The 27,922-nt window shown below is 42.4% G+C and overlaps 1 protein-coding gene across 5 annotated transcripts in view; it reads right to left on the bottom strand.

The window, feature by feature from the left end:
* The window catches only part of KIF26B (kinesin family member 26B), a 428,353-nt gene that overhangs the window by 116,594 nt on the left and 283,837 nt on the right, over positions 1 to 27,922 (bottom strand). For all 5 annotated transcript variants that reach the window (XM_032466561.1, XM_032466562.1, XM_032466563.1 and 2 more), the window contains one exon: positions 9,981 to 10,164. In XM_032466561.1, coding sequence (XP_032322452.1) covers positions 9,981 to 10,164 — 184 coding nt within the window. The remainder of the gene's footprint in view (positions 1 to 9,980; positions 10,165 to 27,922) is intronic.

Here is a 27,922-nt window from a genome sequence, read left to right as displayed (position 1 = left end):
CAAGTCCCAAGTCCCAGAACCAGGGCTCCCATCCCAGCTCCACCACAGACCAGGCAGGCAAACTTGGGCAGGTTCCTCACATCTGTTTCAGCTTCCTCAGATGTCAGGTGGGGGTAATCATAACAGACCCTTCCCACAGATGTGTAATGAGGATTTAACAAGTTAATACACATGGAACACTCAAAACACTGCCTGGCACAAAGAAATGGCCAATCTATGTTGTCTGATTGAAAAGAATACTGGAAACAAAGATGTAGGGTGTGCCCAACCACCCTGAAAAGCCAGCTGTGATGCCTCTGGGGAGTCTCTTACCTTCTCTGAATCTCACCTATCAGCAGGTCCTCATGCTCCCCCCTGCCCACCACTGCCCACCTCCCAGGGCTGTAGTAAAGATCCAGGGAGACAATGTGGGTGAAAGAGGGTGTAAGCCACAGGCCTTGTACAGATGTGAAGGATCATCATAGCAGTATGGGCAGCCAGGTCATGATTCCATCCATCCATTCATTTACCTAGTGTGACGGTTAAATTTCTGTGTCAATTTGGTTGGGCCACAGTACCCAGATATTCGGTCAAATATTATCCTAGATGTTTCTGTGAAGGCATTTTTTAGATGAGATGAAGATTTAAGGCAATAGACTTTGAGGAAAGCAGATGACCCTCCATAATGCAAATGGGCCTCATCCAAGCAGTTGAAGGGCTTAATAGAAAAAGACTGACCTCCTTGGAAGAAGAGGGAATTCTGCCAGCACTCTCTCCCCTGGGTCTCCAGCCTGCCAGCTTCCCTGCACACTTTGGACTTGAAAGCCTCGATAACTGTGTGTGTTCTCTCTCTCCACACACACACCCACACCCTGTTGGTTCTCCTTCTCTAGAGAGTCCTGGCTAATACACCTACTGTTTACTGAGCGCTAGCACAGGATTCAAAGGAGGGCAAGAGAGACACGGCCCTGCCCACGTGAAGCTTACAGCCAATGGGAAACCATTAAACATAAAAGGATGGAGATCAGTTATCCACAGGATGGTGAATGCAATGAAGAGAAACTTAGGGTGCTATGAAAGCATATAACAGGGCACCCAACTGGGGAAATCTTCCTCAAGGAAGTGGCATTTCTGTGCATATCCCTGGGATGGGCAAGAACCAGTCAAGCAGAAGTTTAGCAGAGAAACAGCGGGACATGTAGATGAGAGCAAGCTTTCTGGGCCAGGTGCCTGTAGGGTGCTATTTCTACCATGTTTTATAGAATGGGGGACAGGGCGCGGGGGGAAGGCAGACCAACATTCCCTCCTCTCTAATCGTCCCATTTCCAGTGATTTTTAACTTTTCACTGCTTTACATGACAACACAGCGCACGGAGCATTTTATTGATTGGGTTTTTAAAACTTTGCCTTTCACGTAGTACAAACATGGTGAAATGTTTTCTCAAAATACTTAGAATGAGGAACAGGTCAAGCTCATGATGACAGGATGACCCTGCCCCTCAGCTCCTCCGCGGGCTAATACTTTCCCAAAGATCCTTTGTCCTCTTTCTCACACTCAAGGGTGGGGATGGGGTGGTGCAGGTGGCCAGGCTGCTGAAGTAAACAACTGTTAGGGGAAAAAGAGCCCTCCTTTTCTGCAAAAAAAGAAAAAGAAGAAAAAAGCCCAAAAGGTCCCATAGAGATAACTTCCTCTGGGCTTCCTGTCTGAGGCTCAGAGAGAAAGACCCAACAGCAACTCGTTTAACAATGATTGTGAGTGTGTTAGAGGTTTACAAATTGGTTCCACGCTGCCCCATCCCATGCTCCCCTCACACTCCACGGCACATGTGACTTTTTCATGGAGACATGACCGGCTCCCAGAGTCTCCTCCATCTGTACCCTCTAGAACCAAACTCACTACATGGTCTCAATCCTCTGCCTTTTGCCCCATGCTGGCCTGAGCTGCTCCAGCTAACAGCCTGTGGGTCTTCAGATACAGAGAGGGTCTTAAACACAGCGGAGGTGTGCTGCTCTGGGGGCGAAGTGGGATGGTGTGGGGGATGAGCAATTATTACAGGGCCCTGGTGTGAAGTCAGGCCACCTGGGAACGTTGGATGGAGCTGGCAAGAGTGCTCCTTCCCACCACGTGATGTTGTGAGTTCAGACTCCCGAAGGTGTACAACGGAACTGACAAACCTAAGAAGCTAGCACTGGGAAACAGAATGATTTTATCTTCACTGTTTCCAGTAAGAACAAACCTCTGATTAGCTACAGCTGGTTCAGTGCTCCACTAATACATCCACCAAATATTCATTGTTGGTGGCAAAGAGATCTCAGCTGAGCCGCAAATGGACCTAATTTCTACCTGAATGGTTACCTGTAGCATGGAACACAGAGGCAACACCAAGGGAATGGGAAAAGCAACTTGGAAGGAATTTTGTCCCTAGCTCTAAATCTACTGCCATGGTTGTATTTCTTGTTGTTTCATCTAGAAAATCAAATATTCAAATTCAATGCTATTATATAGAGGTCAGTGTTGTGGACTGCTTGTTTGTGTCCCCTCCCCCAAATTAATATATTGAAATCCTAACCCCTGACATGCAGGTATTTGGTGGTGGTGCCTTTGGGAGGTGATTTCGTCATGAGGATCGAGCCCTCATGAATGGGATCAGTGTCCTTATAGGAGCACTCATGCTCTCTATGGTGTGAAGAACAACAAGAAGATGACTGTCTGCAAACCAGGAAGGGAGCTCTCACCAGACACCAGATCTGCCAGGACCTTGACCTTGGACTACACAGACTTCAGAATTGACAGAAATAAGTTTTCATTGTTTCAGTCGCCCAGTCTGTGGTATTTTTGTTATAGCAGCATGAATAGACTAAGCCTTACAGAACAGAGCTAAGACAAACTTGTAAAGCCACATGAGAGACTGCAGGGAGTCCTACATGTGGTGGCTCTGAGGAGTCAGAGGATTTGTATTTCAGAAACGATTTAACAATCTGAAGCAAAATATGTTTTGCTTTTAAGAATGTATCAGAATGATTTCCCCCCTCCATAATGATACATTTGAGTTCAATGAAGCATTAGAAAGGAATTCAGATGTTTTGTTATGCTAGTCACTGAGTAGGCAAGAATAGCATTTCCTACTCTGAGGCACAAAGGACAACTTTCTAATTAACTCAGCAGTTCGGACTCACCATTTTTTATAAAACATTACTATCAATCCCATTTTAATGGGATAATTATAGCAAATCATGATTAACTTTTCTTTCAGCCATTAGCAGGAGAAAGACATAGAAAGATAAGATGTTAGAAATGTTAGCTTAAAATATACCTACCATTCCCATACTCGGTATCAGTAATTGTCTAATCGTGCTGAGCCTGACTAAAATGTGATTTTTGGACAAAGAATGATCAAAAGCCCTATTCTGGCATTATAATCCATCTTATTGCCCTTTGTTTAACTGAGAAAGTGGCATTTATTCCAGAGAGAATTCCCTCATTTTATCTCATGTTTTCATTCCATAAGTCATGATACTAATTAGGGATTACAGGTATTCCAGGAGGCCCCAAACCTATCCTCCAATTATGATAAAGGTTTATAGCCTTTCAAAAGCCCCCTTAGAAAAAATCATCTTCTGCCTCCTACGCAAGTATATGCATGTGTGTGCATGTACATGTACACACCCACACGCCTACCATCTCTACTTAATACCTAAAAAAAGAGTCATAGAATTGAAGCTGAAAGTCACAAAATGGGGGGAAAGATTAAGAATCACTCAGTCAACTTCTGCCTTAAAGTCTTCATGACTTTCATGATCTTTCACACCCCAAAGCTTAAACTTTCCATCTTCTCTCACATAAATGGGTTGATAAACTACTCCATCTTGTTGGGCCTCAGTTTCTTCATATGCACAGTGGGAGGACTGGGTAAGACGGTCTTTGGGGAAATTCCTCAGTGAGGGATGCTGGCAGCGCTTGCTCATTGCCAGGGTGCAGCACTAGGCAGCATCTTCTCCCAGACGTCGCCCTCCCAGGGCAACTCAGGTGCTGAGGAGGGAGTAAGCAGTACCAAGGACCACTAGGGCACTGTAATTTACATGTTCTTGGTGTTCCTGCCTCATTATAACAGCTCTATCTTGTAGGATGGATTCTACCTAGTGTTGAAAGCCCAGTTTGGATGTCACAAGCACTAAACAGAATTATGTAAAAATGTTTAACTTTTTTTGAGTGTTCTATTTACATAGGCTGGCACTGAAAGGCTCCAAAGATGAAAAGAATAGGATTCCTTTTCTCAATAAGTTTAAAACCTAGTGACAGAAACTGAAAAGGATATTCAGCAAGAAACTGAATGCTGGTTTGCCCACACCCATTTCTTGGGTGGTATAGCTGTAGATGTCAGTGTCTGGAAGGCTTCATGTCCCTGAAACTTAAACCAGAAGGTTTTCTGATGACTCAGCTCCTTACCTGGAGCAGACAAAGGACGTTCATAGAATTGGAAAATGTAGAATCTCCATTAGAAATGGATGTAAAATTCTCTTCCTCTTTCTGTGCTCTGAAAGCTACCATAGCAGACCTGGGGTATAGGACGGGAGGTAACTACAGGCTGCAGGACCAAACTGCCTCCCTGCTTACCCAGGAGTCCTTTCATACAGTGCGCTCCGTGTAGATATTTCAGGCAAAGAAAGCCAGAAAACGAGTATTTTACCTTTAGTAATGTGCCATTCTACCAGAAATCTGATGTAATTAAACAGGAAATGTGCTGCTCCTTCTAATAACGAAGCCAACAGAAAATTGTATCTATACAACTTGATCAATTGTATTAAAGGCAGTCACACTAATAATGAAGAACAAAAATGGCATTGCACTTTCCTTTACACGTTTTACCATGACTTTTCTGTCCAGTGGCCTTTACTGGAGAACATCTTCCTAATACTTTCCTTCCTTTGCAATAAGGAAGCCTGATAAATTCATGAGGAATGTGGCAGAGGGTGTAGGGAAAAGTCCCTCCCCATCACTTAGCTATTCAGGTAAGTTCCAGAAGCAGCGCAGCCCTCCCAGCAGCGGCACCTGCATTTCCTGATCCCTGGGATGTGCAGTGGGGGTGGACAGACTCTAGGACAGGAGTAGACACCTCTGCCTGCCAGGGAAAAAGAAACGTGAAGATTAATGAGTCAGAACATTTTCCCCAAGTCTCCTTTCTCTGGAGATACAGGGTGGAGGAGGGGTCAAAACAAGAAAGAGCTTAGTGGACTCAACCAAAACCAACCGAGCACAGAAAAGAACTGTAATTAGAGAGTGGAAGGTCACACAACTTTATTTCCCAGAAGAGCTAACAATTCAATTTACAAAGCTATCAGGCCAGCTATCCTGATGAATGTGCATATATTATTTATGCAGTCTTTTTCTTCCTACCCCCTCAAACACCACCAAAATGGAGAGCTCACCATTCCTTTCTACTGTCTGTAAGTGTTTAAGAATGGAGTAATCACTGATGAGTAGTGGGATCCAGAATTTCACATCATATTTGAATACTTTAAAGGCTGACTCAAGTCTTTCCTCTTCTCTCTGCTAAAGCTTCAGGATGAGGAATGATAGTGAAGAATGCTAATGAGGAATTTGATAATTTGCATACAGTTTAAATAAGCCAGACCTTGGTGGGCTGGAAGGCATGACATTTTCCCCTTGGTATAACCTGGCATCACTTCCTAAACAAGAGAGAGCAACACCAGCCATTTCTAATTGTTGAATAAACAAATAAGAGCTACATTAGTACCTTAAAAAAAAAAATCCTTCCTTTTGAATCATTCCTGGAGAATATGAAGGAAAAGAAGGCTCCTTTCCCCTTCCAGCTTCATGTATTCCCCTTAAGTAATTCTTCCAGGAAGAGGAGAATTAACCAGTTGATTGTCACCATCACCAATATGATGGTCACCATTTTCACTCTCACCTTTACAAGCATGTATGCATCTACAGTGGGGCTGCAGAGCCATATTCAGAGTGAGTTAAACAGGTAATACGCTTTGCCCTAGAAGCTTGTAATCCAACACTAAGCGCTGTGACATTAATCTGTGACACACTAACAAATGAACCTTAAACATGGATGTTAATTAATTGTGCAAACAAATTTCATGAAGAGCATTTACTGACTTAGGAGAAGGAACCATTTTCAAACAGATTAGCAGTATCATTTACCTAAAGCCAAACCCATGAAATATAAACAGGGACTGAGCTGCTTTGATCCACTCATTATCTTTATCTATTCATTAACAGTGTCTCTGCATGACCACTTAGTAGCATTGCTTCTTTATGTAGCTTGAAAGTAAGACAGTTACTTTAAGTAGGTGATTCCAACTTTTCCTTAAGTCAAATTGTCCTCCATATTGGTATGAGTCAGTGAGATGTCCAAGACTGCCTGTTGTCATGACTAGATTGTAAGGGATGTGGGCACAGGCATTCTGTCTGTCTGTCCCTCACTGCAAGCCTGGTGCCCAGACAGGGCCTGACACACAGAAGTTGCTTAATAAATATTTGCTGTGTGCCAGGTACTGCTCTAGGTGCTGGAGGTGCTAAGATGTTTCCTGTGTTGCATGTGTGCTGTGCTTGAGATCCAAGTGTACTAAAGTTAACCTCAAGTTCCTCCATCACCGGGGCCCCCAGAAAAGCTTTTGCCTCAAGAAGTGCTCAGTGGCCAGCAAAGACTCTGGCTGGAGGGTAGGGGCAGCTGCTGCTGGAAACAGCCAGGGGTGGGAGGGAGAGGGAGTGTGGGTGGGTGTCTCTGAGTGGCAGTGTATCCACCCTTGCCAGTCACTGCCTTTTCTGGACCATGACTCTGAGAAAGGCTGGGTGTCCTTTCCACAGGATGAAGGTAACTGGCTCCCAACTTATTCATGGCCCTATTGTATTCTTTCTCCACCCAAATTTTTAAAGGTCACGTATATCCAGCAGCAGCCCAGTGAGATACAGAAAATAAAATGTCTTACAGGTCCTGACTCTTGGCTTGACTCACGAGGCACGGGAACATCTCCTGCTCTCTTGGGACCTACCTCAGTTTTCTTGTCTACAAACAAGAGGGTAGCTCTAAAGAAACCCACCAAGGCCAATCCACAGGTCTCCCAAGAAAGTCCTTGGGTGCTTGAGGCATGAGAAGAGGGGCTGGGCTGGGCTGGGCTGGCTCCCTGCCCCCACCTCAGGAGACTGCAGCTCAGGTGAAATAATTAAGCTGTTTCTGGCAATTCAGTCAAGATTTTCTACTTCAAAGGTAATGATTTACATACAGCACCAATTCTTTATGTTCTATATTAAACTCCACTGTATTTCTTTGAGATGCTAATATGTAAATTATGCAAAAGAGCTCAACTGACCAGGGATTTTTCCATTTGGGCGGGGCGGGAACTGCAGCTCCTCATTAGAGTGGAGTATGGGGCAGGGTGGGGGGAGCTGAGTCTGGGAAATGGGACTCCGCTAAGTTCAGGGCCACGTGGCAGAGGCAAGGCCTTCTTGCATCCTGTGAAGCGGATGCTCCTTAGAGAGAGGAGGCAGGAGGGCAGAGATGCTGACGGAGCTCTCGCTCCAATCACACACAGGTCTTCAAGTGAAATATATGATTACGCTGCCTTCCAGAGAGCACCCCCTCGCGCTGTCATTCCTCTCCACCAATGTCCCCAGCCCCGCGCTCAGCAGGACAGCTGCCATGTGGCCACTGGCCAGACAGAAGTCATACCTGATCTTATCTTCTGTGATACCCAGCCTGGGGACCCCATCCTTGACACACTTCTTTGGACTAACACTTCCTTGTCCTTCCTGGCTGGTTAAAGTTACCCTCTCCCATTCTGAAGAGCACATTGGATTGCAAATGAGTGGGAGGGATAGCATATTCCATTGAAAAATAAGTGTATGATTTGCAAGCTTTAGTTTACAAATGAGCATAAGGTTAAATGTAGTTATACCTGGTCCTAGGCTGCTTATCTTACTTGTAATTATACTTCAGTCTGGCCACTACATAGAGTACACCGTGAAGTCAGATGGCACTAGTGCCCTCCAGATGATGCTGGTGCCAGTGCTGGGTCATCCTGGCAGTTAACACTCTTCCTGCTGGCTCAGCCCCTGCCTAGTGCCCAGATCTCCTTGTCTCAGAATTCCAGGGAGAGGGGTCAGGATTGGGGAAGGAGGGCACAGAAAGCCCTAGGCTTGGGGCCCAGGCCCATCTGTATCTGAATCAGCCCTTTCAGGAACCACAGACTGGGTCATTGTTATAAATGCCGGAAGACAGTTCCTTATGTGGCTCATTTCAAGGTGTCCTAGACAGAAGCATATTGGGGTTTATGAGTGCCCAGGTTGGCTGATAGCCTGGTACCTCTTTAGAGTGACAGCATTTAAATACTGGCTCACATGTACTCAGAAGAGAAGGAGGATGTCTCTCAGAGCAGAAGACAAGAGGAGACTGGAATGGCAGTTTGATGTCCCTTTGTCCAGGGCACTTCAGCTCTGGCATTAAAGTTCCAAACTCCTCAGCAAAACCAAAGTCCATGTACACTTAAAAATGGTTCAGAAGGTAAATTTTAGGTTATGTGTACCTTACCACAATTAAATTTTTTTTTTAATTTTAAAAGTCCCACAGTTACTTGTACCCACCCATCTTAGAGGGCAGCCTATCAGCCATCCGTTATGAACATAACATGCCCCCATGGGGGTGCCGCGACCCTTCCTCAGCTGCTCCCACCCATGGGAGTCCTGGTCAGATGGTTTTCTCCATCACCTTCCATGGCCAGCGATGCTAGAGTAGCCCTTGCAGACTGAGCCCAGGCCACTGCCCTGCTGCCTTGTTTCCTGCTTTACCTCTGGGCCTGGGAAAGCCCTGCCCAATGCCATGGAAAATTCCAGGACTGGATGCTGTCCATTAGAATAAGCATCACTCTATTCAACATAATCTTAAAATGCAAACACCGTTGAAAAGAATGATGTAGCAAATTAGCACCTTCCCAGTGGGTGGTGAAATTGGGGGTGGGAGAGCATGGAAGGGGGCAGGGGAAATCCAAAAATGAGAGAAGCACGAAGGAAGAAGGGCAGAGGGCGCCAGGGTGAACTCCAGAAGGACCTCTGAGTTAAGCTGAGGCTATGAGCCTGGGAATGACCACGTTGAGGGTCAAAGAGAAAGGGAATCAATATCCTAAAGAAATAAAACCCTCATCTAGGATTTAGCAGCCAGTCCCTTCAGCAAGACCTGCAACTTCCCAAGACGAGCCATGGTAAGTAAAGGGACTGGCAAGATCATTTGCATCATCCTACTTCTGATGAAAGTAAAAGAAAGAAAGCAGCCACCTCTTCTTTAGCTAAATGTTTCTATCAGTTCCAGATTATTTACCAATTGAAGAGTAAGCCATAAGTTACTTCATGCAGATGTTTCTCTCAGAAGAGAGAGTTTAGAGATGACATTTAAAAACTAAGTTATCCCAAACACAGCTGGGCAACGTCTTGTGATGCTGTTCTGACACCTCATGACAGTGTTCCTCATCTCTGAGGATTTGTAAAAATTCAAAATTGCATTTCTTGGCTAGAATGGCGCAACTGAAAATGCTCCCCAGAAATCCCGTCAGTGGTCTGGTTCAAAAGTAGAAGTTGTGATTTCTCTGAAGGAGAGAAAAAATGAAAATGTCACCAGGAAATTACAAGGCATCTTTATGTCTTATTCCTGTACTGAGTCTCTTGGCCTCCTGCCTCTGTCTTCCGTCTTGTGTTTTGCGGTCTTTTCTTTAATTGGTTACAGTTCTGTCAAATAATACAAGGCTGGGGTCTTTTCTGCCAAAATCAAACTGGATCTCCAATAATTGGAATGTCTTATTTACTACTGAGTACATATAACCAAAGAAAATTTTACGGTACTTCCAAACGAATTTCACTTTGTCTCCTTTCCTCCCTGTCACCTTGTTTTCACAAGCAAACCGAGCCCTCATTCTCTTCCTTCCCCGGATGCAGGGCCCCACGCACGTGCGGAGCCAGCGCCGAGACGCATGGTGCCTACCTTGCCCAGGCCTGGCGTGTCCTTCACCTTGTTAACGGCCCTCAGCAGGCAGGGTGGGGCTGGGGGAGGGGACGTCTGCAGGATCCCACTGAAGCTGGTGGCAAAGAGGGGTGGCTCGGCAGCAGAGGAAGTGGAAGGTCGATGTTTCTTCTTCTTAGAAGATAGATTTAACTTCTGGGCAGCTCTGAAGGGAAAAATTCAGAACAAGCTCAATAAAGGAAAAAGTAGGGTATCAGATATACTAGGGTTGCTTGATGTTCCTTCTCTTAAAGAAGCTCCCTGGTTCTTACTGCAGCTTCACGGTTCTCTCTTCTCCCTCCGAGTGCCCAGCGGTAGCCCCTTACAGCAACAGGGTGACCCCAGGGAGCTGCCCACTCACTTCTATGGCAGAACAACGCCACAGCATCGCGTGGTCCCGGAAATGCAGTTTACAGAGAATTGTTTGTTATCCACAGACACTCAGCTTCAGCATCAAGAGAGCTGGGCACCTTGGGGATAAGCATCACCTAGTAGGTGAATCATTCCATAACTTCTGGTGTTAACTTAAGGGTGAGAGACCGTAGGAGTTTTTTAGAAACTCCAACACCTTGTAAAATCCAAACCAGTCTGATGAAAGAACCAGGTGGTGACCACTCAAGGCCCTAAGTGTATGTGGTCGTGGAAGAAAAAACACATTCCCCAGTGCAGTGGGGAAGTAGAAATCCAAGTGTTTTGGAAACATAACACCGAATCAGAATAAACGCCAGCCCAGGTGCAGGGCGCTGAGACCAGGCGCTGCTCGTGCAGGAAGCAGGCTTTTGTGCAGGGCAGTCTTTCAATACAAAATGCAACTCATGGCATGTGCAGGGGTGAGGGGCCAGGACCAACAAAGGTGACAGAGGACACACACAGGGAAACGGGGGAGGGAGGACGCCGGCATCATAAATAACAGTGGTTGTTTACATCACATCCTCCATCACTCAAAGGTCCTGCAACACCTAACACACAATAATCTCACCATAGAGAAGAGGGGCAAACAAGACAAGGGGCGACATGAGACAAAGAAATTTCACAGACTATGACAGACCCATTTCTGGTTTCATTCTTGGTGTTTTCATGCTACACTCTTGTTCTAAGAATTCCAGTTTCCTTATCAAAGGCCATCAAACATTGAACCTGCTACTTAAAGCACATGGACTGCCATGACTTTATACTACAGATCAAAACCTTATAATCCGTCCCCTGTTCTTACCAATTGCAAAACAGATCACAAGCGAGGTAGGTCAAAAAGATGAAGTCAGCACTTTTTTTTTTTTTTGGCACCTCCTTCCCCGTGCCTTCCATCTTAATATCCGAATCTTAAGATCTGGACTGGCTAGTTTTAATTTCGTATCAGTAATGGCCATGCTTTTGACAAATCCCCTGAGCTACAAAATGGCCACTGTATAAATATAGCAAATAGAATGACTGCTTCAAAGCTTAATTTTTCTTAGTTGTAAAACTGAACATCTATTTCACAGGAGTGAAACACAGAGGAACGGGCTACGTGAGGAATGATACCCCGACAGCCCCACTACCATGTGCCAAACTTAGGGAACGCTACAGGGACTCTACTGTAGCATGATGAAAAATGAAGGGCGCTAGATTGCCAGTGTTCTCTTTTTCCAGTCGGCAAGAGGAAAAAACTAGGACTAATTTTTTTTCATGCTCTCATTGCCACCCTTCCTGGTGTTTCTTGCTAAAAATGAGGATGGAATGGAATTATTCAATGACTGGTCTCTCGGCAGTTTTCACACTTCTGTGAGAGTCTCTCCCTGGACAAACAGTGACTCATCCGGAGGTGTCAGTAGGCATCACAGGCTTCTGACACTTGCGCCTCTGCTCAAAGACCCCTTACTGCTTTCAGCTGGGCTGCCTATAGACATAGCAGAATTGAAGGGGGAAGACGATGGTCTGCTAGGAACTGAAAGGTGGTGTTTATCCATTCACATTAGGGTTCTTCTGGATGGTGGCAGAAGGACCAAGGAGTTGCTGTGGTTCCCACTGCCCCACCAGTTGGGGGTTCCTAGTCCAAATGCAGAGACAGAGAGAAGTGAGTGACACTGAAAGGCAGCTTAGAAGAGGCAGTAGCCTGTTGGATTTCTGTCCTATTTTCCTTCTCTTGGAACCCACATGGAACTTGGAAATTGCCTTGACCAACAGAATATAGTGGGAATGATGTTGTATGGTCAATGGGTTTAGGTTATAAAAGGAAATATGGCTTCTACGTGGCTCTCTCACTCTCGGAACTCAGCCTTCGCAGTGTGAGAAAGCCCAGGTCACGTGGAACAGGTCACATGGGGAAGAACTGAGGACTTCGGTCGACAACCAGTGTCAACTACTAGACATGTGAGTAAATGATCCTTTTGTTGATTCCAGGTGCCATCTGTCAAGTCTTCCGGCCAAGGCCCAAGGCATCGTGGAGCAGACATAAGCCACCTCCACTATGTCTTGTCCGAATATCTGAGCTCCAGAAACCAAGAGGTATGATAAACCATCATTGTTGCTTTAAGCCACTAAGTTTTGGGGTAACTGGTTACACAGCCACAGTAAGTGGCTCCCAGTGCCCTAATTTCACTCACCCCACGTGCCTCACCACCCACCCTCCCCACTGTGGCACTTACTCTCTTCTCACATGGGAGAGGATTCACTGAGTTATCAGATTTATTGTTTACTGTCTGTGTCCTCCCTAGAATGTACGTTCCAACTGGGCAGAGTGCTGACACATATTTGTTCAATGACTGACCAAAGACTGAAAGAACTGGAGACATTTATCCTGGAAAACATAAACCTAGAGAAAAGGGAAGGAAGGGTCTTCTAAAAAGCTGCCTTTAAAGAAATGAATAAATGAAATGTGACAGGAAGTATTTTTCAAGCAAGAATGCTACATCATTTCATAGGCCATTAGTTTGAATCTCAGAAAACTTTGTGAGGAAGATAATAGTACTCCCACTGAAAAGACAAAGGAATGAGGCTTAAAGAGTTAAATCCAGAGTCTTTTGAGTATCTGACCTGAATTTGAACACCCAGCTTCTTCAGACATTAGGTAGATAATAGGCCAGTTATTTAAATTCTGATAATGGTATAATGCCTACGAAGAGCCTAGCAAAGCACCTGGCATGTGATTGGTATTCAATAATACTGTCATCATCATTATCATTATTATAACATGATCATCAAGCCTCAGTTTCTGCATAGTAAGATGGAACAAAAATATTATCTACCTTTACAGACTTTTAGTGAAAATTAAATAAGAATGCACGTAAAGGGTTTAGTACACAGGAAGTACTTGATAGACGGTACCCTGAAGGAACAGAACAGTAAGTAGTAAGTAGTGGAGCTGAGACTGAATCCAGGTCTATGAGCCCCATACTGCACCAGATCATCTTTGAACAGGTAGCAAAACAGGTGAAGTGTGAGCAGGCAGGTCAAATATGAACAGGAAGGTGAAAGGCATATTTGGGTTTATAAGTGAAAGGGGCATCTTTCTGAAAACTGGACCAACCCATTAGTGATGGATCTGCTTCATGACATAGTGAGCGTCTGTCACTGCAAGTGTCCAAGTAGTGGCTAGAAAACCACAAGTAGGGAAGATCAGGGAGATGAAAACATGCACTGGGAAAAATCAGATGATTTCCGAAGTCTCTTCCAACACAGGGATTCTGAAATGATTCCTGGAATCTCTATTCCATTTAGGGAAGCCTCAGTTGGCATTAATGCAGAAAAACAGTAATGGGGACAATTCTTTGGAGAATTCATTTAAGAATTATTTTCTTCTTAAAGCATGTATTAAAATAAGCATCTTAGGAAATTCTAGAATTTAGAAATTAATAGAAATCACACTTTAGAGCTATATATTGTCTAGGAACATTTTATTTTAATTTCGAGATTATCATCACCAGCTGTCTGATCTCTATTTTATATATTCTGATTTCTTGGAAGTCAGCAGCCTCTGCTCTTTTTGTATAGCACTTCAATGACATGCAGATAGGAGAAGGTTAAGGCACAGAAATCATTCATGTATAATTGTATTATTCAGTGACATGAAGGAGAAGCAGTCATGAAAGAACTGAAAAGGTAAAGACATTTTGGTTAGAAGTTACTTTGTACCATGAATGCCTTACAAGTTCTTTTTTTATCGTAGGGAAAAGAACAAATGAGTGGATTGTTTTATAAGATTTCAAACAACAAAATATTAATCTAAAAAGCTATTAGAAGCAATATTTAGTTGTCTCATTCTTACCATGGATAGTATCCCAGATTTCCTAGAGCCATTCTTCCCTTCGTTAAACATCCACTGGCTTCATTTAATTCTCTGAGTCTTATTTCAAGAAAAAAAGGTAGCTTCGCTAAAAAGATGAAATTAATATTCACTGAACACCTATGAAGAAAGTGGCTTCTTGTTCCGCATTATCAAGAGAAGGGCAACAGCATGAACTCAGCAAGAATTTAAACCTAGTGAGCTCAATTCTTCCCTCTGGGCTCTACCTCCCCTCCCATACCTTACACATCCCACACAGGAGACAATTACCCTAACGCATCAATATGATGGCATCTGAATTCAGGAATCAGTTGAGAATTGGATGACCTTCACATGGGACGGTTCCTTGTTCTCATTGGCCACATCTACCCAGATCTAAAAGAGATAAATAATCATCTAGTGAATTTAATTGGCTTAAGTGCAGGAGAGTCTGAGGCCTCAGTTATATACTGAGGGGGAGCTCAAGGGGTTTTTCTGACTTATTTTTTTTGGCATTTGTGTGATAGACTATTTGACCTTGGATTTTTCAGGATTATGGAGAGTCTAAGTGGAAATTCCTTTGTTCTACGTGCATTTCATGAGAATTAAATTGGGGTCTACCACCCTTCGTGTCTAGGGATTACTAAAATATTGACCTAACAGTATTTTCAGAATGATTAGCTTCATGAAGAATAGAACTTTCCTTAGGGAGTATCAGGCAGGAATATCAGGCAGTACAGCTGGTTTTAAAGGATTCCCTGTCCTTTAAAAAAATTCTAGGCACCATGTGTTGCTAACCACATCCTGAGAGCATTTCATCCTGTCTGAGGGGGGTATTCAACTGTGAGATGCTCGAATAGGTGGGAAAAGGTTTATAAAAATTAAGAGGTCATTTAAGCTCTACTAAATTGGACCCAAGTAATTGATTGGTGAGATAGCAACTGAAAAACTGCTCCCAAGGAGGGCAGGGTGAGACCCTCAGAACCGCTGCATCTGCTGCCCAGAAAGGGTCCTGACCCAGGAGGGGGATGAGAGCAGTAAAATCGCCACCGTCAGCATGTGGAAGACAATCTGAGCTGCAGTTTAATGTGACAATGGCTGAGGCTGCCACGGGCTACGATGGCTCGTGTGCCATTGTAAAATATTTCTATGCTCTGAGAATTAAGACTGTCTGATAATGAGCAATGACGTGACAGATCACAGCAGCTCCCAGGAAATCCATGGGGTCAGTGACACAGGGGTAGACAAAAATAAAACAGGTTATAAATAGGGCGGATATGTGACAAGAACCAGTGGTCTGAGGCAAAGCTTCTGGCAACAGTTAAGATATCCATCTACATGTAAAAAAACACAAGTTATGCTTCATTTTGCAGTAACGCCTATTTAAAAGTATTCTGGCACTGCCAGGAAGCATGTGAGTCATTTTGGAAAGTCTCCAAACAGAGAATAAAGAGTGTCCTCTTTCACCTTTCCATTTTCTAATTGGCTGTCACAGAGGTCATTTCCATGTCTTCAGAGACTGAAAAGCATATGGGTCTTGGGGTGTTTCTGATTTTTATGCAAATTATTCATTTCATTAGTGCAGGAAGATAACTCATGACACGACATCAAATAAAATGTTTACTGCTGGGGGCAAAATGTGGCTGACCATGAACCTCAGACAACATTGTGTTAAAACACTATAGCCAGACGCGGTTATAATTTGAAAGCAGATTGATTTTTGCAACTTTCTGCACAGCATCAACCCATAGTGATCATCCCTATGAATTTACCCTTATTCTCCTCTTAAGAATGTCCCCATTCATCAAGGCATCTACAAGTTGCCCTCATCAACAACCTCAGCCCTCAGCAATTAGTCTTGAGAGTATGTGACTTAGGTTTTAACACTTAACGAGATGCTGCTTTGCAGTGTGGTCTTCGCTTCTGTATGTTATTAGTGTGCCTCCATCACTGCACTATTTTTAATTAATTTTTTAAATTGAAGTATAGTCAGTTTACAATGTTGTGTCCATTTCTGGAGTACAGCATAATGTTTCAGTCATACATATACATACATAGATTCATTTTCATATCCTTTTTCATTATGGGTTACTACAAGATATTGAATATTGTTCCCTGTGCTATACAGAAGAAACTTGTTGTTTATCTACTTTATATATTACTAGTTAATATTTGCAAATCTCGAACTCTCAATTTATCCCTTCCCACCCCCTTTCCCTCCTGGGAACCATAAGATTGTTTACCATGTCTGCATCACTGCGTTATCAACTCACTGAAGGATATACGTTTCCTTTCTTCTGTACCTCATTTTCTGCGCCACAGCTCTCTTTGCACCTTGATGAAGGGCTAGTGTAAGCCCACTCAGGGCTTCTGAATTGATCCAGCCCTTGAAATTACACCAAAATATGCAAAGTCCCAAGATAAGGATCTGGAGTTCTAGAAAATTGCTTAGACCTTGGGATGTTTTACTCTTTCTAAAGCATTTTCCACATATCGTCACATCCACCCACCTCCAGCCCTGTGAGGCAAGCAGGGTGAAGGTATCTGTACCTCAGATCACAGATTTAAAAAGCAATGAAGGCTCAGAAGTTACCTGGTTTTATCCACAGTCACAGGAATAGGGATTCTCATACCTGAGATTAGGACTCAAGTTTTCTGCTGCTAGGCCCAGGGTCGTTCCACTACCTCAGGCTATTATGCCATTTGATAAATAGAAGCAGTTATTTTACTCTATTCGGACAATATAAAACCAAATAATAACCATTTGCCTAATAGTGAAGTCCAAAAAAAAGCAGTTACATATTTTTTATGTAACTCAAATCAAATCATATATAAGCATTTACCAATTACTGATCTGGTTGCCTAGCAACATACCTTCATCTCACAGGGGGAAAACGTCTCAGCTGAGTGAGTTAGGTCATGCCCAGAATTAGGACGTGAAAGGCAAATTATATGAAAATGGCTCCTCTGTTCCTACAATCCCAACCCAGAGTGAGTCCTTGCGTGACAAGAACAATAATATACAACTACCACTGCCACAACCCATTCTTTGTACGGTCCTCCACTGCCTCATGCCTCTCTGTCCACAGACACAAAAAGAATGCTGGAAGCTGCTTAGAATGCATCTCAGTGCTCTGGAAACTCAATCAATCAACCAATCATCAATCCATCAATATTTACTGAATAACAACTATGTACACAAGAACTATGCAATCAGTAGGCTACACATGTCACGGAAGCCAGCTCTGAGTCACCCAGTGGCTGCTCTGAGCTCAGGAGAGTCCTCCTCAGCTGCAGAGGTGAGAAGAGCCCACTCCACCCGATGTTTTTGAGAACTTTCTCTTGGCTCCACAGCAGCCGAGACAGAGAAGGTCAGAGAGGCTGGGAGCTTTTCCGGACTGTATCACCTGGGCAGCACACCCTTCACTCATGCCTCAAGGTACAAAAAAGGTAAAAAGCAAAATTTAAAAACCATACTATTGGTGAATGTTGCTAATCCATTTGTGTCTGGATTTTTCATCATCAGGCTGAGAATATTACAGGTAAATGAAAATAAAACTAAAGGCAAAAGTGAAAAGGAGCCCATTCATAAACTAATTTGTTTTTTTTTAAAGCTATTCAAAGTAAACCCTTTTCCTCTGCTTAAAGCCAGGTACCTAGGAGAGTGCTCAGCCAAGCTCCTTATGTAAAATAGAAACTTTACCTTTCATATGCCCAAATAAAGCAGGAGATGTTTAATAATAAGAGAATTAGTCGTTGGCATGGAAGGCTAGACAGGTGAACAAAGCATGGATTTGTTACTTCCCGGCGGTGGAAACCTGGATTTCAGGAACACCACGTGAACTCCTTGTCAGCAGCAGAATCTCCGCCCTGCCTAGGCCCTCTGCCTCGGTGCTCTGATGGAAGCATCCTTGCCTCCATCTCTGACTGGTGGATGTGCCGTTGTCTCTCTGATGCTGATGCTGTGGTTTCTTAGGACTCAGGTAAGCGTCCCCAGTGTCTACTGGGATTTGGAACATTTTAAGAAAGACGCTTCCGCCTGTCTTGCTAGGGGTTAGGCCCTTTCAGCTCATTGTATAGCAGCTGCTCAGTACTCTGCAGTCCCCCAAGCTCTGCTCACCTCAGGCCACTTCGGCAGCAGGATGCCAGACACTGCGGCTGATCATGGCAGCTTCCTTTAATATTTCATGTGACAGGGGCTTTGATGGACTGTCTTCACTAATGGCCGAGCTGCCACCTGCAGGAAGCTGGGATCCGGGGCCTGAGAGAAGGTTGGGAGCCTCTGCTCTAATGAACTTAATCTCGTCCAGAACTTGACAAGTTGGTGCCGCACCCTTTTGGCAGCCTGAGGACATGAGGACTTTCGTAGTAGGCTTTTCTATTTCTGTGTGTCCAGCAAACCCAGTAAGTCAGACCCGAACATTGTCCAAACAACACGCTCGCATCAGAAACACGGGGTTCTGTTTCTGAGACTCAGTGACCTCAGAAAGATGCATCTTGCTTCAGGCCTCATCAATCTTCCATATTTTAAGAGAGAGCACTCCACTCTTTGAAGGACGTGGAAGACTGAATAAACGAAAGCTTATTCTCCACTGACGTGTGATGGGAAGGTCTAAAGGAACATACTGCCAAGCTGAGTAATCTGCTTTTCATGCCCTGTGACATACACTTCATCTTGTGACTCTATAGCTATTGGTTTCCTTATTTCATTATTTCTCTTCACGCAGAAATGCAAAGCTACGCATTCTTAGTACACTCATAAAACTTTACCAGGGATAAAAAGCACAGAAATCTGGAGGTGTGCCTTCTGGGCATTCTGCTTGAAGGCGCACTGACTACAGGTGTCCTGGACAACGCCGCGTGAGGACAAAGCACGGGGCAGGCACACTGCCCCGTCCCTGCGGGACACAGCCTTGCCTGGTGTCTGACCTGGTGCCCGTGGCCAGGCACCTGGGTTTGATGACTCAGCTGCACCCCAATTCTCCCTGCTCTTGCTCCTGGTGCGCAGCCTGTGCCAAGCCCTGATCTTGGTCTTCCCAGACTCCTAACCTGGCTTCCTGATCTCCTGCATCTTGGCTTCTGTCTGCTTATTTGACTTCTACTTAGAAACCTTCTGCTCCAGCCTGAATTGATCTCTCTGACTTTCTTCCTTCTTGGCACTTAGGTCTTCACACACTTATGCCTGTGCCTGCTGATCTTCTGGCCATCAGTCCCTTCTGACCATCTGACCTTCTGATCCTGTCTGTAGATCTTTAGGACCCTGGCCTGATCTGCTCAACCCAAGCCTACTTTAGTACCAGGAAAACCACATACCTTCTAACCTCCTCCAGAGCCATACCTTTGCAAATTAGGCTCAATGAACAAATTAAAAGAACTGTAAACACCTAGGCCATCAGACCCAAGTCAATGCAATTGTAAGTTGAAAAGTCCATCCCAAACTGTGTGTGTGTGTGTGTTTGATTGTAGTTAATTGCCAGCACTGCTGTCTTTCATAAATATGACTAATCAAGGACTGGCTGGTCTTCTTGAACGGAATTAATAAAACCATGGATTTACAATCTAGCTATTTCAGTTGCCTATATGTATAGACAGAGAAAAGACAATCACAGGTTAATGAAAGCCCACTCCTTGTGGAATGCCAGTGCCTGAGTTTTCTGCTGAGAAACAACTGTCCACAATACATGAATGTATACCTTCTACAGTGCAAGGAATATCTAACTAAATATCCAACTAAAATTAAGATTCCTTCAAGGAGTAAGCATATGCTAGATAATTTGATTTCAAGAATCTAATGAATCTAATGTTCTTTTCATTACATCATGCAGCCTTTTAGATGCTAACTCCAGTAGTTTCTAGTTAAATCATTTCTACACATGCTAATGTAATGTTAAAAGGAAGAAACTGCATGATCTACCATGAACAGAGAGCCCATTTAAAAGCCAAGGGTGACCCCAGTGTGGGAGGGGGGTGGGGAAGGATAAATTGGGAGTTTGGGATTTACAGATACTAACTACTATATATATAAAATGGATAAACAACAAGGTCCTATTGTATAGCACAGGAAACTATATTCAATACCTTGGAATGGCCTATAATGAAAACATATGTAAAGGAATACATATATGTATACATTAATCACTATGCTGTACACTAGAAATTAACACAACACTGTAAATCGACCATACTTCAATCAAAAAAAAAAGCCAAGGGTGACCACCAATTCCTCAGTTTTCCTTAATATTGATCTTCCTTAGCTGTTTGGTAGAAAAATTATCTTGAAAAGCATAAGACACTGAAAAGCAGTTGCGCTGTTCACTTTTAATGTCTTTATTTTAAAAGAAACAGTGCTTTATTCTCACTTTCCCCATATTTTGATCATGTGAAATTAAAAACTGACATAAAATTACACACTTCAGATATAATTTGTTGCCTGAAGCAGCCAGCTGCCATCAAGGTGTGATAGCTAGAAATGGACAGCAGAAAATAAAGCCTTTAATCCATAACTCTTTGCTCAATACCTGTAGCTCTTTCAGAGCAGAACTAATTAATTGTCAATGCTGGGTGACACACTCTGTGGTTTGGGGGCTTCTTGGTTAATTAAATTTGAATATATGTTAGTTTTGTTTGCTAAAGGAAGTCATTTCTTTTTTCCCCTTTAATATCAATATTTCTTTTTTATTTAACAAATTACTGGCATAGTTGAAATCTGAGGAAATCATTAAGTAGGTTATTTCAAAGAATAACAATTTGCAAGGAGGTCTCTGCATTAAAAGAATATGAATCAAACACAGCAGTGGCTTAGAATGCCTTCCCCTGGCTCTCTGCTGCCCCACATCCTGGGCAGTCTTTTAGAAGGCTGGTACCTCAGCAGCCCCACTAGAGGGAGAGAGGTAGAAACTCACATCCCCTCCTCTCCTATTTACTCTACTGCCAGGTCATTTGGGAGGGAGTCTATGCAGATGGCTGAAAACCATGACCAAAGCACACTGCAATAGAGTACACTTGTCACAGGCACATTCAAAGGCTCCAAAGCAGAGGAAAGGAGACAGATTTTATTTACAATAAAGTAGAGAAGCGATCTCCAAGGAGCAGACAGCACAGATGAGAGATTACTCCAGAGCAAAATAACTTGTGAGAGGAGAAAGAATCTAGAGTAATCATGGCCAACTACAGGGCCTGGTTTGTTTCCGCATTTCAGCACCAAAAAAAAAAAAAAAAAAAGACTATAGGGGAAGTTCTTTTTGTGACTTTGCATCAGAGCTGCTAACGAAGATCTACACTTTACTTGCTTATTTGTTTATTTCTACAGGTGCAAGGCAGTTATGCTATGAAGTAGCCTGGGAATGGAACTGGAGGTAGGGCTGGGTGCACGTCTCCACTGCCAGGACGTGGACTTGAGCACTAAGAACGGACGCCCTCCACCCCCCCTTCTCCACTGTTGCTCTTATTCTCTCTAATGCTGCACCTGGGGTTGTTGGGGGCTGGACACGTGTGTGTGTGTGTGTGTGTGTGTGTGTGTGTGTGTGTGTGTGTGTGTGTGTGTGTCTGGAGCATGGGTAAGGAGGGAGAAGGCAGGAAGAATAAAAAAATTAAATAATAAGAAATAATAATGAAGATAATGCAGTAGATTCACATTTCTCTCAACTCAAGTCTTTATTACACTCTTCATAATTACTTTTTTGCCTTGTAGTTAAAAAGTATTTTTGAAAGGAGTTATCAAACAATTAACAATCAAACTAGCATAAAGAAAAAAATTATTTTTAAATGAATTGTAGGCAGTAGAGGAATTTATCAAAATACAATGACGATTTAGTTCACGTTTCCTGGTTAACTCTGTAAAGAAACCTGAGCCATGTTAAACTGCACATTTAACTATTGTTTACTTTAGTGGGCCTATTATTTTTAGGTGGGTGAAATCTAAAATAGGTAAATTTAAATTTTTTATGCTGTGGTGACTCTTAGTTAGCATTCTAAGTTAAATGATCACCATTTTCGCAGAATTTGGAACATGATTACATTAAACCCCTATAGGTTTAAAGTACTGTCTCAACTTTACTAAAACATTGTTAATTACAACTATAATTTTCGGACACTCAATCCTTGGCTAAGAATAAAATTCCTAGCCCTGATACTGTTATAGGGAAAATAATATTTATATACTGACAAAGTGCCTAGGAACAGATTGTGTGAGAAGAAAATGCCTGTTCTCTAAGCTGAGGATGCCATGCAGCTGTGTCTGTGAATACAGTCATGTACCATTGGACCAAATGTAATTCATGTTATATAATCAATTGTCTTCTCCTTGTGTGGATTCCTACATTTACCAAAAGAACTGCTTCTACAAATTGCTTGTAATGTAAGACTTTTATAAACTGAATCTTATTTCGCATTGATTTCTTTTAAAATTTCAGAGACATTTTATCTTTATAAATGATATTCAACTGAGAGTGGCTGCAAACACTTTAAATTTCTGTGCTTTCCTTCTTCTCTGTCAAACAAATCACTAACAACCAATGCAAAGAACCATTCAATGCTGTATTTAAAGATGCACATCAGTGATTCCTAACGCAGGACTAATTGCAAGATGTGGTTAAGAAGTATGTAAGATTTTTCACTTTTTACGCTAGCCTTTGACTCCATAGACAGAAACCACTTATTTTCAAGATAGACAGTCTTGGTTTATAGTATTTGGCTGTAAAGAAAGGTTTGGTTTCGTTTTTCCAACTAGAGTGCCTTCAGCACAAAGATGGCAACTGAAGTGGTAAGAACGGATAAGAAGGCCCAGGGAGGTGCAGAGTTGAATGAGAACAGAGAGTGGCTCGTGACAGGACCACAAGAAACCTCAGCATTTAATGGAAAAAGAGGAGCTAGCAAAGGAGACTGAAAAGGAGCAGCCAGAGAGGTGAGGGGAAAGATGGAGCAAGTGGTCAACAATGTTAATGTTACTAAGAAACCAAAAAAGACAGAATGAAAAGTGTCTGTTGGATTAGAATTAATATGTTCATCATTGACCTTGAACAGAATTAAAGGAGAGGTGGAGTATATTTCAACGGGTTCAGAAGTAAATGGGGGCTGAAGACATAAAGATAAGGAGGTCCATGCTATTGTTTTAAGAAACTAAACTATATAAGAAAAAATATAAAACGTCATATTCTTAGGCTTTACCTAAATATCTCATAGTGAATTATGATGCTATATATATATGATCATATATGATGCTATTATATAAGTACATATATATTTATATGATGCTATAGCTTATAAAAAGTAAGCTATACACAGGCATCTCTTGTCTGTGTGGCCCACTGTTGTCTATAGCAACATTAACTATTAAAATTTTCCTTGTTCTTAAACTTTCAAAAAAAGCTACAGAAATCTTCATCTTATTATCCATGCATTTATTTGTTCATGTTATTTTATGAACACTGATTAAACATCTACAATTTACAGGTTACTATGGTACTACCCAATATTCCCTACATAAGGATCCACTAAAAAAAAAAATCTCCAAGAAAGACTAGGGATTTCCAGACAAACTCTGTGTCACTTTATTGGGTGAAAATAATATAACCCAATATGAAAAACACAGGCTTTGGAGTCACAGAGACTTGGTTTAGATTCTGGCTTTGCCACTTCCTTGGTTGTGTATGAAAATGATTTCATTTCAGAGTTCCCTCAAGAGGCAGCAAGGAGAAACAGTCCAGAGCGCAGTCTGTGGAGCCAGGTTGTCTGGGTTCAGATCTTCTTTCTGATGCTCACAGCTCTGCGATGACTGTCATCCAGCTCCTTAACTTTCCTGTGCCACAGCTTCCCCAGCTGTGAGTCAGGATGCAGGAGTGCCCACCTCGTAGGGTTGCTGTGAGATTCAAACCCTAGAACACATACCTTAGAACCCATAGTAAACACTCAGGAAATGTTTGCTTGCTTATTATTACAATAAAATATTAATATGAAAGCTATACCCTAAATGTTTCTTTTTTTAGAGATTCTTTCCCATAAGCTTCTTAATATACAAATCATAAGAGGCAAGGTAAAGGAGATGCCTCTGCTCTAAGCCCTGCTACCGTCTGAGTCAACTCTGAACACTGCCCACGAGGGCTTCATCAATATTGCAACTGACTCTGTGATATTGAATCTGATGTGTTCAGGTCTTGGGCATCTTGAATGGGAGTTCTGGTTGTGCTGTTGGCTGGGAAGGCCTTATTTACAGCTAAGAAAAATCAGAAAAGAGGATGATATTCATCAATAAATTGGGATCTTCTACAACCTTAAATCAGATGTCAGGGAAATCTCCATCTCTAAAAACCACCAGCTGAAACTAGATTCTTCTATCAACCATGCGTCTGCAGCTTTTGCGTGCTGGGGATAATTACTTGGTAGTTGCTCCTCTGACAAGGTGTCCTCATGCCAGAATGACCAGGGCAGGACAACCAATTTTTACCCTCACCAAGATACATTAGGCAGTGTCCTGGGGCACTTAGAAAAACCAGCACATATGCAAAACCAAAATGCTATGTTAAGCAAACTAACACAGTTGTTTAAACTGGCCCACAATTTAAATTGGGTGTAGACAGTATCATTTCCCACCAGACATAAGCTGTCTCTGTTGCACAAAGGCTGACATAAGCTTGTCTCTCATGTCTCTCACACCAGCCAGGCACCTGCCGGTGTGGTCCCTGGTCAAGATGAGGAATAGACCAAAAGTGTGACTTGCTGTACTGCTTCTTACAACTCGTTCTGATTACTTCCTGTGTCTTCTTCACAACACTAAAAGTTCCATAAAATCAGGAGCCATGTCTTTCCTACAATGGTGTTTCCAGCATTGCTGAGTCCATACCAAGCACTATATAAACATGGATGGATGGATGGACAGACAGACTGAATTGGCCCCAAATCAATGGCACTGAAGAAGACAGTCTGGCTGCCTATCTTCCTGACAGGGTCAGCCGGATGCTTCCCAATAGGAGAGTTTGGGAACATTAGTCCACGTGGAAGTGATTTATACTGAAGGATTCCTCCTGCCCAAAGATTCTGCAAGGCTATCCCCTGGGGCATATTTTGATACATTTAGGTTTCTAAATATCTTCCAAAACAAGCCTGGCAGGTTATATTAACAGATTCTTCATCATTTGTAGGGAAGGTGATTATTTTTATTTTTAGTGGGGCTAAAATAAGATTCTGTTTATTGTTTTTTAAAGGGTTTGACACAGTCTACCAGAGAATTCCCAGATTCACTAGTATATTTGCTTCTTTGACTCCACGCTCACATGCTCACTCATCCTACTGGGTTCCCTGAGGAAAAGCATGTGATCAGAGCTGATGCTAAACACCTCCTGCTCCTGTGTAAATTTCATGTGGGCTAGGGCTTTTGTTTATTTCATTTCTCACCAAGAATGGTGCCTGGTACACAGCAGGTACTCAATAAATGCTTATAGAATGAATAAACAGAATTTTGGGGTTTGTTTTCAAGTTTTGCTCGCTTCTTAAGAGATGATAATACATAAAATATTTTGTGGCATGGGGTTTTACAGGCTATTATGTCCATAAAACTAAGACGATTGCTATGTTCATTATTAGTGTGTGTCTAGCATTTGTTGTAGAAAGCCTTAGGGGGACGGATGCTTTTGCAGTTGCCCGTTGAAATAAATATCCTCACTGGGTTCTCCATGAGTTAAAGGTTGTAGACTTCTGTTTCATAAGGTTAATTCCAAAAGTCATTTGATTAGATGATTCTTTTTCCCATCTCTGACCTTTAGACCAGAAACCAGTTCCTGCCAGTCCAGCAGGGGAGGGCTCTCTTTCTTTCCTCCAGAGGGGGCTCAAAGCCCACATTTCCTTGGCTTATCCCTGGGGTAGTTCTGATGAGACAGATACCTTTAGATACTGCTCACATTTATTGTTAACTAACTGATGAATCTTCGATTTTTTTAATAGATATTTTTCACAATCATGTTTTCAAGGTAATTAAATCGATAATGTTCTTGTAGTTGAACAGTATGTTCCTATTAGGCTGTCAACAAATGACAATTCAACAATTCATTTTTAATCCTGTTCTGCATTTCCCCAGAATAGACACACAAGTTAAGACAAACAATTTTACCTAACTTTTTTTCTCTTACTGGATGCGTAAAACTTCTTAAATAAAACAAATGTGACTATCTAAGTCTGAGTTAATACAGCAAATTCTCTATTTCAGGGCACAGACATCCATTTCCTTGGAAATAATTTTCCATGTTCTGAACTTCAATAGCTCTCTCTCACTGTATTTTAAAAATAACTTCCCATGACATTTTTACATCCATGCCTTACCTCCTCACAAAGCTGTAAGCTCCTGGCGGGTACAACCAGTATCTTATTCAAATATTTAGCCTCCACGTTGCAAAGGTGTCATGAACATTTGTGAATGAAAGAATCAATGCATAGAATGCTGTGGTTCTCACTAACTCTGCTCCCAGACACTGGGCATGGTTTCCTTATCCAACATGCCATTCTTGAAAGATTCAAAAGCCAACAGAACACAGGATTCCTAAGGGCTCTCCCAGCTCTAAAATGCTTCTGTAACCACTATGACGCTTTGACTTACTATTAAAAGCATCTAAAATGTTACTCCACCCTTCTTTGGTGTTTTAGAAGGCTTATGAGCATCTTTTCCCACTATCATGAATTTGGGGCGTGTACCTTAGTAAAGTAACTGGTTAACAGAATGCTGGCAGGCAGACTGTTAACTAACTGTAAAAAGACTTTGAATTACCCAAAAGATGCTATAAAATCCTGTGCTTTTACTATAGATACTGTCCCAGTGACTTTTTCTGACTTTTCAAGAGAAATCACGTTGTCTGGACTTAGTCCCCTGTTCTTTCTCCTGAACAGCTCTTCCTTTCTAAGCAATGATTTTTAGAAATTGATACATAGATACAATGAGTTAACCAGCAGTCGAAGACTACCCACCCACTCAGCCTCAGACCTCAGGTGGATCCATTCCTACATCCTCTCCCTTGTACTTGACTCACGATCTATTGTTTCCAATCAGCTGTGAAAATGTGACAAAATTTTGCATCTTATCTGATACCAGTTGTAAATTCACCATCATTATAACCTCCTATTTAAAGTGACCTTTTACTAATCATTGCCAATTTTGAGAATCTGAAAACTATTTTGTTTTCATTTTCAATAGGAAGATAATTTCATGACCCCCATACACTTTCATGCTTCTGTATATAAAGAGGTTCAAGTCAATTCTTGCCTAAAATGCCCCCGCCCTGCCATTTCCCCACACATCCTTCTAGACTCAGATCTACTGCGTGGGACTCCTTCCCCATGACCCAAAGAATTATCCTTTCCTTCGATATGTTCTGATATTATTTTGCTAATAGAGTGACTTTGTGGCTTATCACAGTGTTACTCTAGAAGTAATCTGTATCTTTTGCACACCTCTCTTGATATACTTTTGTATCCCCTAAACTTACAAAGTGCATATAATATATGAGGCATTCAATCAATGTTCATGTACCAAATATGTGCTTCCTGCTCTGAATCTGACCTGCAAAGCCTATATTTTAAAACTAGATAAACATAGATTAAACTGTTGATTTGATTTTTATTAAGCTCCTGGTAGAGTTTTAAACAAAATACAACAGAGATTAAAATTTGTACAGATTTAGTCACTGTTGCCAATGGCTAAATG

Source organism: Camelus ferus, chromosome 23 (genome assembly GCF_009834535.1).
Source record: "Camelus ferus isolate YT-003-E chromosome 23, BCGSAC_Cfer_1.0, whole genome shotgun sequence".
In the NCBI taxonomy this organism is placed as follows: domain Eukaryota; kingdom Metazoa; phylum Chordata; class Mammalia; order Artiodactyla; family Camelidae; genus Camelus; species Camelus ferus.
Note: the sequence above shows the minus strand (reverse complement) of the source record. Positions and strands in the feature narration are given on the sequence as shown.